This window comes from Dromaius novaehollandiae, chromosome 1 (genome assembly GCF_036370855.1).
Source record: "Dromaius novaehollandiae isolate bDroNov1 chromosome 1, bDroNov1.hap1, whole genome shotgun sequence".
Taxonomy (NCBI): Eukaryota; Metazoa; Chordata; class Aves; order Casuariiformes; family Dromaiidae; genus Dromaius; species Dromaius novaehollandiae.
The window spans coordinates 67,491,016-67,502,897 of NC_088098.1; the positions used below are offsets into that span (position 1 = coordinate 67,491,016).

The 11,882-nt window shown below is 37.5% G+C and overlaps 1 protein-coding gene across 5 annotated transcripts in view; it reads right to left on the reverse strand.

Annotated features, from left to right (window-relative positions):
- Window positions 1–1,222: 1,222 nt before the first annotated feature.
- Window positions 1,223–11,882, reverse strand: part of LMO3 (LIM domain only 3) — a 58,902-nt gene continuing 48,242 nt past the window's right edge. For 4 of the 5 annotated variants that reach the window (XM_026107817.2, XM_026107822.2, XM_026107819.2 and 1 more), the window contains 2 exons: window positions 10,821–10,946; window positions 1,223–1,695 (listed from right to left, as the gene is read on the reverse strand). In XM_026107817.2, the coding sequence (XP_025963602.1) occupies window positions 1,590–1,695; window positions 10,821–10,946 (232 nt within the window). In that variant the 3' untranslated portion in view covers window positions 1,223–1,589. Of the gene's footprint in view, window positions 1,696–4,477; window positions 9,909–10,820; window positions 10,947–11,882 lie in introns of all 5 variants that reach the window. The other variant, XR_003260372.2, reaches the window with a different exon arrangement.

Consider the following 11,882-nt stretch of genomic DNA (forward strand, 5'->3'; position numbering starts at 1 on the left):
TTCATCCTGCTTTCCTTTGCCAAACACCTGTAAGCTTTGTCAGGGGTATGAGCACTTACGGACATCTGGCTGATGCAGTAGTCTCACAGCTTTAAAAACCTACATCCATGTCTCCTACAAATGAACTTTGATTGCCAACAGTGGCTGTCAACAGTGACTCCCCCTTTGTCAGAAGGATTTTAATTGCCAGCATTGATCGGACAAACCTGTAGGATTAATATGGACGTCAGAATGCTTATATAGTTGAGGGTGGTAGCTCTCACTTTCTGTAATGATATTTCAATGGTATGTCCCATTGACATCAGCATTTAAATTATCTTTAGCGTTCACTGAGGTGAGTATTTAGTGAGCAGTCATTCTCCTAGTGTCAGCTCAGGGTTATTTCCTTAATGTAAACAGACCCTTGGAGGGGGGCTGTTTACAGTACCTTCTGGTTTCACTTTTTTCCCCAAAGTCCATTTAGGACATAGCCCCAGGAAACTTTAGGGTTAAGCTGCAACTGCAGAAAAAGAAAAGAAAAACAACCCCCCCCCCCAAAATTCTAAGAAATTTTTAAAACATATATAAGCAGAAGTTCTCTCTCCTCCATTCTCCCCTCAAGTTAAACACTCTCAGAAAAATAACACACACACACATATATATATGTGTATATATATACATATACATATATATATATAAATATATATATATATATATATAAACAAGATAAGCAGAGGCACTGGCTTGCATTAGGGCCTAGTTTCCAGCTAAATTAAAAATCAAACCAGGCATTTTGAATGCCTAAGGGGCACAAAAGCAGCACCCAATATCATTAACTTTTGCACCTTTTATAATATATCCCAAACCAGTCAGATTTGTTATTCAAAATTTTGTAGTAAAATAAAAGTGCTCTTTGAGGAAATTCTATTCAATTAAACAGCAGATGCCTAACCCCTGAAAAATAGAGGCTTATAAGAGAAGTGCTGATAGACCTTTAACCATAGCATCATTAGCAGCAGGTGCTGCTAGAGTTATAAATTTTCTAAATAGTTTTAATGTAAACAGTATTCTTAAGCTCTAACTGTAGCATAATGGTTGGGATTTGCTCTTTAATTCTTTTTACTAGAAAGATACAGCTCATTTAAAATAGCTGGTAGTTACAGAAAGCATAAATATACAGTAAGTTTAGACACTGATTGTACTAAATGCAACAATACAAAGAAGCAAACAGGAACACAAATGGTAACACAATAAAACTGTATTACATTTGTGCTTCAGATATTACAATACATTATATACAGTAGTCCAAAATAAACATCTCATGCCAAATGACACAAAAAGAAACAAAAAACAAACAAACAAACCAAAAACCCCAATAGCAAGCAAAAAGAATCCAGCTGTATGTACAGTACCTTTTTAATTAACATTCAACTCTGAACTGGAGCAATTTTCACTACATACAGATGCAGTCCGCCTTTTATTTCACGCAACCATCCTGTCTCCCTATATCTACGCTATTCAGTAGGTTCCTGTGTCATTTCTTATATACATGTTGAGCAAAAAAGATAAAAGAAGATAGTGCTTTCTATTCTTAATGATGTGGCATCAGATCAGCGAACCTGGGGTGCATAACCTTCTTTCATTAAACCTTCCTCATAGTCTGTCTGGCACAGAATCATGTTGTTCTTCAGGAAAAATTTGTCTCCAACGCAAAATCTGAAATTATAATAATAAGGCAAAAAAACAAAGCAAAACAGTTTTAGAATGAAATATGTGATATGATCTTACATTTAAGAACTGTAGCACAAGCGTTCACAATTCTGTTGTACCAGCCACACAGCTCACACCTCTGCTGTTGCAGCACATACACACGTATGTATATGAAAACCCAGCAGAGGAGTTGCTCTGGTATCAGAGTTAACTCTATGCTTTCGATAAAATCCGGTGCATGCAACTGCTTTTGCTTTCCTAGGCAAAGGCTTCATTCAAAGCCCACTGATGACTGTGGGAGTCTTGGATCGGGTCACTATCACATAGATAAAACATAATAAATATCCAAGGCTACCGAGTTGAATGAAAAGTAAATTTAGTGCTTTCACACAAATCGGAAGGAAAACAAAGTGGTCATATGCAGTAGAATGCTCATTAGAGATACATCACATTTACGTTGTACAGACACATTTATAAGAGTATCATGCTATGTTCCAGCTGAATATTTTACTAGGATTGATTTAATCCAGTGATTCTGAGAATCAGAATATTCTTATCTAGCATACACACAGCTTTATGTATACTGTAGTGTGCATCTGGAGACACATAGGCAGGTACGCAGAGAGAACAGTTTTTCCTGTAGGAAGTGGTTACAAATTTAGTCATTCAGGTAACTACCTTCTCTCTCGTGGTATCAGTATACATACCTCGTTAGACTATTATGTACTTCAGAACGATCTGATTGCTACGAAATGCTACTGAGTTATTTCACTCGATTTTCTCTGATGCTCAGGAAAACCATCTGAAGTTTTCACTCCTGACTGTCTGGTTTCAAACTTAAGTAGCATTTCCCAGCTATGCAGTGTGCGTGAATATGAGCAGGCTCGTCGCTGACACTCCCTCCCTTCAGACAAATCCCGTGTTCTTTAAGGTATTTAGGCAAAAAGTGAATAGGGCCCAGGGTATAGAAAAATAGTTTCCCTAGTGATCGCTTTGGCAGGGTTACATTTCTTTGTTTACAGTGAACTCTCCAGCTATAAAATATACTGGGAGGCACTGCTCACATTATTCCAATTAAAATGAAAGAAAGTAACCTAAATGAACCCCTTAACACTGATGTGAATAAATGAAACCAGTTTCTACCAGCTAATTATGGATCTCCCTACATGAAGTATTGTTTAATGCATAACAGATTATAATGTCCTTTTTTGTATAATTTCCAAATGGTGACATCTTGGCCACAATTAGGGTCAGATATAAATGCTTGTGGTGTTTACGGTAGATTTAACAACAGAGTAGCTATGGGAATGGCTGTATATGTATTTAATTGTAACAATTTAACCTTCAAATAGTGGAGTCTGCTGTAGTTGACCCAGTAAAGCTACGCAAATTACACAAACTGACCTGTGCGACCTTTGATAGTGGGCTCTCTTTATCAGATAGTCAATTCCTAATGACGTTCAAGCAGAAATCTTGGCAAATTGTCATAGATTAAATTGTGTATTGAAAGCAGTCCTTTAATGTTTTGTGAAGTTGGAGGTTTAAATGAGTAGCAGTTGGACTGATTTACATTTGTGAAGATTGGAATGCTAGACAAACAGCGAACCCATTTATTTTCCAACTGGGTAGCTTTGGAAATTTATCCTTATGCTAGCTAAATAGATAGAGGGAAAATAGTGTAATAAAAAAGTGGATTGAAAAGAATTAGCTTTGCTCTTAAAGGAAAATTGGTTTGTTTATTTGTGGACTTTTTTTCTGTAGGATTAATGCCTGCTGCTGATGATGATTGAAAATAGAGATTATGGAATGATCCTGAAGTCTTTAAGTTATTTATGGTCAAGACTGTTTTATAGAATTTACAGGTTCCTTCTCCCCCTCCCACCCCAGTCCAGGTATATTAGGCTGCCAACAACCAAAAAGTATTTTATGTAAATGTGTTGAAGTGAGGAATTCTTGAAATAAACAAGTTCTTCAGGGATTTCTCCAGTTTTCCTCTTTTGTATCCTTGTCCATCAACAGCAATACTGACTAAAATTGGTGTGTTTTTGCCAGATTGGGTACAGGAGTCTTAACTAGTGCTAGCACATAAAAGTGTTTTTCCCAAAGAAATCATATTAGAATAAAAATAATAATAAAAAATCCTTCTTAGATTCTCTTAAATGAATACACTGATTGATATGGACTAAAGCAAGAGAAATTGGCCATTGTCACGAATCAGTCACTCCATTACAGCTAGCTTAACAGTTACTGATGGGGATTGAACCTGTGACGTCTGGCCAGCAGTGCCCACCACATGAGAAGGTCACTACTCAGCGAGCTGGCTGTCCCTGTGGTCGGGCATCAGTGGGACACATGAGCACATCTGCTCACCCAGCAAAAAGCACAAACTCAGAATTGTGAATGCTATTTGGCTACATATTTCTTTGTGATCCAGTGTAATATAGAGCTTAGCATAATAATTTGTATAAATTGCAAATGAAAAATACGTTGCTAAAGTGCACTTCACTTGCACAATGCTTTCACATAGGGATGCCTACAGTACTGCTTGTATCAAAATCCTGGCTGAAGGATTTTGTTCTTCAGCCCTCAGAGAAGCACCACAGTTTGAATTAAACTACACCGCCTACAGAAGGGTGCCAGGATGCCTTTCCCAATAAAAAGTGTCAATGTGTTTTGCTTTTGTTATGTTAATATGTTGCGCCAGAAATGCTCTACCTATGCCTATGTGGCGTTTGACAGCTCTACGCATGAGTGGCTGTAAACATACACAGTCCCACAAATCATTTACCTTCCAACCGTACAGCCGTCTGGTGGAGAGGCTGCCGGTGGTCTGTCTAGACATGCTTGGCTGTGCGATAACCTGTCGGGTGGCCGTCTCTCTGCATGGCAAGACACCCTCCGTGCTCATCTGCAGCTACGTCTGCACGCTGCGGGGGTGGGGGGATCATCCGTGTCTTGGAGGAAACCTGTTACCTGTGTGATACTTATGGTCCAGATTCTGTGACTGTTTTCATATTGTGTAAGTTCAGTGACTGAAACACATTGGCAAAGATTGAAGAAGGTGAGGCTTGCATGTGCCCCTGACTATTAAAGGTGTGAATTATGCATTCATTAGGTGACAAAGAGGTAAGCAGCAGGTGACAAAAGACTTTAAACGGAGCACACTCGCTCCCAAGCACAACGAGAGAGGGCAGCTAGACGGATGAAATGCGACAAATTCTGTCCAGCCGGTGCTATGCTTTTGACCTTATCTGACTCTCAAAAGCAGACTTAGCCTCTTCTAAAGTCAAAATGGTAAATTTTCCAACTTCTTTGATCTGGTTTTGCACACTTAAGGATTGGCTAGATCAGGTTTAAAGCAGAAGGGGAAATTCAAGCCTACCCTTCCACCCCCTGCAAGAGTGTTTTTTAATGGAATTGACATTGGGTGTAAATCAGGGCACAATTGGGCACGTATATCAAATAGAGTCAAGGAGGATATTGAGATGAATATTGATCTTTGGTGAAAAAGCAAAGCGTTCCCATATTAAAATGGCAATTGACTTAGGAGTATATAATGAGGCAAGACTATTACTTTTCTAGCAGACAGATAGTAGTCTTCAGCCTTTTCTTCCCTAAAACCCTCACCCAGTTTAATTTATTTAATAGGCATGCAAGATGAAGAGGAAAAAATATACAATAGGCTGCATTAACATGCCAGATTGGACTTACCACCATAAATTGATAGTACTACTTTTGACATGACTGTGACATTAGTAGAATGACCATTATAATTAACCTATATCCCAGAACTCCGGTCATATTTTAAAATGGCAAAAGGAAGGCCATTTATATTACAAAATGACCTCTGTAATCATCTTGTTTGGAAGGGGAAGGTGTGCCTAGACTAATCACAAGTAGTATAAAATTTCCATTTTGAGAAATAGCTACTTCTTTGTTCAGAGCAGAGATTTAAGGAGATCTTTCTGCTGTCTGTCATTTCTGACATACAGGATGCATGTCAAAGTACTGAAGACTTCTTAAGAAAGTGAGAGAAATATTGTTGTGAACAAAGATTGCTGTGTGTGAAGTGCCTCCTTTGGTAATGTCAGAGCTTTGTTGTTGCAGAAAGGCATAAACAAAATATGGATGCATTTAATTGATTTCCTCTAGTATAAAGAAAGCACAGACTTACCCCTCCCCACCTGTCCTCTCTGGGTTTTTTTTGCACTCAGTGATGTAATTTGTCCTCTGCTTTTCTCCCTTCCTTTTTTTTCAGTTGAGTTTCCAGTATAACTCAAATTAATGCTAATCTACATGCATTACCAAGAGAACAAAGCCACTCTTTTACTTCACAGCTCATCTGTCCACACCTGTATTTTACTAATTTTAGGGTTGTGTCAAAAGGTCCATTTATTATCAAAGGCTGGATAGTCTAAGCTGTGACTAGGTTTCTACATTTTCATCACTAAGATGAATTAAATGCACAGAATCCTAAGTAAATGGTAAGCCAGTTCAGCTTAAGATGAAAAATCTCAACTTGGTGTGCTTTTCCATTATTATTTTTATGAAAGCTGGTATGGAAAATGTATTTATTTTTATTCTAAATTTAGAGATGTTCAATGAAAATAAAGGTCTTAAAAATTTATAAAAGGAGCATACACACAAAAATCTAATGCTAGTGTTTGAAACAAGTATGCCCCTAACGTTACATTCCACAAAATCCCCTGCTTGATAGCGAACAAAGCCAGCATTGTGTGGGCATTCTGCAGTTTATACAAGATGTAAGTGTTTACAGCTACATGAGGACAGTGATTTGAATGGCCGTGTAACCATTCTCAATCTAGTGCCCAGTAAAATAAAGGCTGTTTCCAAGACAGAAATGGAAGGATAGAAGAATTGATTTAACCACCCTTCAGTGACAGCAGATGTGGGGTTTTAAACCACACCCCAGGCTGACTTCAGGATATAGACAGAAATTATTGCAGAAGTATGGAACAAGCTGCTAAAATAGCCGACAGAGAGTGAAAGGAAGGACACGGAAACTCAGGAAAGTGGGAAAGCCGAAGGCAGACTGAGATCATCACCGTAGTCAAAAGTGTCAAGCAAAGATACAGCTGAGCCTACTTGCAAGATTTTCCACTCCATTTTGCTAGTCACACACATGCAACCTGACAAAGTGTGAAAGGCAATGTCTGTTTACAAGTTTATTTTCCAGTGGTTTCCATTTTTCCTTTAAATTTTCTACAGAAATCAACCTACATTGAGGGTACTGCCAAAGTGAGGTGAAGTGCTTCTGAGAAGTTTAATACAGAATGGAAAGGGGAGCATTCAGACCACTAAGATGACTGTCACTAAGCTCTGTGGGTATTGAGGAGATGGAAAAACTCTTCAAATTAGGAGGAAACTGTACAGAGACATGAAAGATAAGGGGAAGCTAAAACCTTTAAACTAGGAGTAGAGCTTAATATTCACAAAATCTCTATGGCTTTACACACCAGTAGCAAGAACAAAAGGAAAGTATATGGCAAAAAAATGGCTGGATGGAGCAATTAGATTCTAGAGATGTAATAGCTTTATGAAAGGGAAAATACGACACAGTGCTTATTTGACACCAGGGGACTACACTGAGTGGCTCAAGAGATCCTTTCCAGTCCTATGTTTCTAGCATACATTATGAGAGACATATGAGGCAACCAGGTTTTCTAACTTTGAAAATCTAGCCTTCTGGAGGCCAATAAAAAGGGGGAGATACCTTAAATGTTAGTTCAGGGGAGAAGTTTATAGCCTGAACAAAAGTCCCCTAAAATCAAAGTGGTCTAACTACCATCCACACTGAGCCCTGATGCAGATGTTGAGTAGTACGTACTCAAAAACAATAAAGCAAACTGAAGCTGTACATAAAAGCAGAAAAATCATTGAATTTTTCATGAAAAGCACTGGCAACAGGCAGGCTCCTCTCTCGCCAGGCCAGGACCAACTGTTTAAAGGGCAAAAATATGAGGGTCATATGATAGTAAGCATAAAGAGCTGGTTGCCCCAAGGATCAATGTGATGTGAGTTAATATAATTATTAGCAAGTTTGGAAGGCAGAAGGCATCAGGAGGAATTCCAAACAACCAGGCGCATCATGTCAGAAGAAATTCACTGTTGGCCAATGCAAAGTAATGCAAACTGAAGAAACAATTTAGTCTCCTCATGAACGTTGCATATCTTCTGTTAGGAAAAATGAAATGGTAGACAATAACAATTGTATGCTTTACAGTAACACCCCCGATACATTGAAGTTCTCTCAGTGGAAAGAATGTCACAAAGAATTTAAAATTTAATTGAGGAAGAGAAGGTGAAGGTAGGGAACAGGGTCAAATATACATGTCTTGCAATAACTGGTGAGTTCTGCTAGCTCTATTGGTGATTTGTGGATATTGCTGATGTGTTTGTAAATAAAAATATTTATCTTTGAGCATGCCACATTAGGGATAGTGACTGGAGTGAAAGTGAAGAGCAGACTTCAAAGTCAATTCAAGAACATTATTTTGCATACAAAGGGAAGCATGGAATAAAGAAACAAAATTAAACGGTTATCTTACAAACTCATCCTCACCTGGAATCTGCTGTTTGGTTTTGATTACCCTATCTCAAGTAGAGGAAGAACAGAGGATCCTGACAAGGGCAATGAAATTGTTAATGGTGTGGTGACTGACAAGATTATTCAGTTTAAAAGGAAAGAGATTTCACAGTAGAAATATAAAAAATAATCAGGTGCATGGGGTCAGCTGTCCAGTATTTCTATTTTTTGCAATTATATAAGTAATGAAAACCAAAAGATTTAAAACCATTTATTAATGAGCGAATGGACAGTCAGTGGAATGCTTTGCCATAAGAACCACAGAAGAACTAAGCTGGAGCATCCACGAAATAGGATTTCTTATGAAAAAACACAAAACTAATTCTTCAGAATGCTGCTAGCCCCAAATTGTGAGGAAGAAACATACCCTACAGGCAGCCTGTTTTATTAGGTTCCTTGAGAGCTATTGCAATATAATCAGGACTAGGGCCACTTTTGACAATTCCTGAATCTCTCTGAAACTTCTGGTACTACTCACTTTTCTGACTAGATGAACTAAATCGTATTTCAGGTAAATGAATTCCTGTGTTCCCAATCTAAGACTCTCATAAGACTATCTCAGCAACCATTTGTCCAAACTATATGCAAGGCAAAAATCAAATAAGAGCCTAGACTGAAGGCTGAGGAATGACAAGGCTAATAATTATTAGATATCCCTGGAATGCTCCTCTTTAGAAGCACCTAACAGCAGTTTTCCGGTGGGAATCAGTGGCCCTAGGGCAAAATATGATGTATATTAGCTGCAAAGAGGAACTGTACATTAGTTCACACTTGTTACGGCAAAAGAGGAATATTAAAAATGATCTCAACAGCTTAGTTTTTTTGGGGAAGAGAAAAGAAGTTCATTTCCTCACATCCAAGAATACTAACTATGAGGAAAATCTTTTGTACTCAGGGTAACAAACATTGTCTGCTTTGCTTGACTGATGAAGATTAGCTGACTTCTTACATTAAAGAAGTTTGTCTTGTATGGGCTGAAGTGACAAGACAATAACTAAGTGCTAATTGTGCATAACCAACACTAAAGATATGCAGCCCCATTATGGCATGTAATAAATGAAGCGAACAACAGAAATATATTAGGCACTTTAATAGTGATACTAGAAGAGTGGTTTGCAGAAACAGGGATGTGAAGGGTTTAAGAAACGAAATCTTGGAGTGTGTGTGTGTCTTACTTCAGTGGGCTCTACTGGGAAGCTCTGCCTGCCTTACTCAGAGTACGGCTTTTTAGTTCTGTGGCAAGACAAAATTGATATAGGACTTTAAATAGCATTAGAACCTATAATTACTTTGCATTATTATATACTTTAAGCAGCGGTTATTACTTGCCTGGTATTTTAATTTCCCATGCAACATAATGAAAAAGGTCAATTTGGCTTTTTTTAAGAGTGTAATTGTAGTGTGCTATACTTATTAGCAGCTGTACATTTTATGGTTCTTTAGGGATGTTTGATTTTTAAACGACTACAGTGTTACAAAATAATACACTGTAGGACAACGTGAGTTAGCAAAGCTTATTTAGAGCTCTATCTAACTTTGGCGTGTTAGACTATTATCTCACTAAGTTTTTGTTACTTCCCTAGAAATGTACATCTCGTGTGTTTCTTCCCACCTGAAAATGAAAAAAATGAACACTATAAAACTCTAAATAGGATCATGTAATAATTGAAACAATGTAATAGGTACATTAAGGAGTGGAGATAATTGGTTCTTTCATTTCCTACCTCATAGAAGTCAATGGCAAAGCTGCCAGTGACTCTCAGAGATTGTATTCTAAAAATGGAAATGGAGCTTTCAGTGAAAACTCTGATAGGATTTGGCCATGCACTCTGAGTGTAGTTACTGCACGTTTGGCTGTATTTGTCTCTGAAAAATTCAGTTGTTACAATTTTACAATTTTGGGCCTTTGTTCTGCAGCTGTGCCGTATAGGTGACTCTTCAGAACAGAATGTCAGGTTTGGGCCCTTGAAAGTTTATAACCTTGAAAGTTTATAACCTTTTGTCTAACCTACAGTTAGAAGGTAGAAATAAAAATGGGGTATAAGAAGTCCAATGCTGCTCCAGAGAATGTGGTGGGAAGCAACGTCTTTTAAATTTAAGTGATTACAACTCTGTCAACAGCAGGAAACAATATGTATTTTAGAAGAAATTTATGGACAAAACCGAAGAATTTAAATAAAACTAATGTAATAGTGACAAATGGTATGTACTGCTGTGCTCTTCTACAGCAAAGGATCTCAGAGTACTTTATAAATATTAATTAATTGAACTTGACACACAGCCTTGTGAAGGACAGGAAGTAACATTATTCTTTTTTATTGATGAGGGATTTGAGGCACAAAAAGTTTTAAGTGTTTTGGCCAAGGTCATAAAAGATGTTCTGTATCAGTCCCAGATAGAGAATCCAAATCTCAATCTCGGGCTTCCTCTGCTAGGTAACTCTTTCCTCTTCACTTAAATATATGCACACACCAGTGCCGAATGAGCACTTAGCTTATGGAACAAACTCAAGAAATTCTCTTACCTCTGATTACAAAGTTGACATGCAAAACAGTCCAGGTGATAAACATTGTCCTTAGCTCTCATCACCATCTCAAAAGCAGGTATGAGCTTACTGCAGGCAGCACAGTTTCCTGTAACTCCAAATAACCTGAAGATACAGAAAGAAAAATATTCCTGAAGATGCTTAACTGAAAAGAAAATCACACTTTCATTTTTTATCTGTGATTTTTCAACAGTTGTCTGGTTTTTTGATTGACTTCCCAGCAGTCCTCCCTTTGAAAGACTGTTTTTTGATGGTACAAGTCTGCCCAATTTACAGTATGAAAGTGTCACAGTTTTTGCTGGGGAGAGCTTTATAAAACAGTGACAGCCTAATATTGCACCTATTGTGATGTTGGTTTTATGCAGGTTATACTGACCTTTCTTGATAAAAGAAACATCTTGTTAAACTAAACAAAGAAATAGTAAACACATTAGGAATGTTACATAACTGTGCAGACAGAGGTCAAGCTGTTCGAATACGCAGCAAGAATCTTCTACTTGTATCGTGCCGTAAATACGAGAGCCACATAACCTTGGCTTTTGGTGCTATTTATTGTTAAAACACACTTTAGCTAGAAAAGAAATAACACTTGAAAAAGCCAATATTCTTCGCATTTTTGACATCTAGTGCTAAAAGCTTTACCACTATTATTAAAAGAACATTTTATGAACAAGTCATTTAAATCGTCAGAAAGCATTAGCGGTTCATGCACCTTACAACCCTATACCATAGTTATTGCTATGATTATGTTATTCAGGTAGCACATTAAAGTAAATGAGGCTGTAAACTATATATAGTCACATCAGGAGTAGAAGTATAAAATACTGTAAGAACAATATGAAATGCTGGTTTTGCCAGACATCTATATAAATTTTTTTAAATTCTCTTTGTTGAAGATTTTTCAATACTTTTCAAGTGGGTGTATTACAAAAAAAAAATCACACACATGCATCCTTTTGTAACAAGAAAAAATGTTAGCTCTACACGGCAGCAATCTTTGAAACTAAGTTTATTTAAACTACTTAATAGTTGTGATGGGTT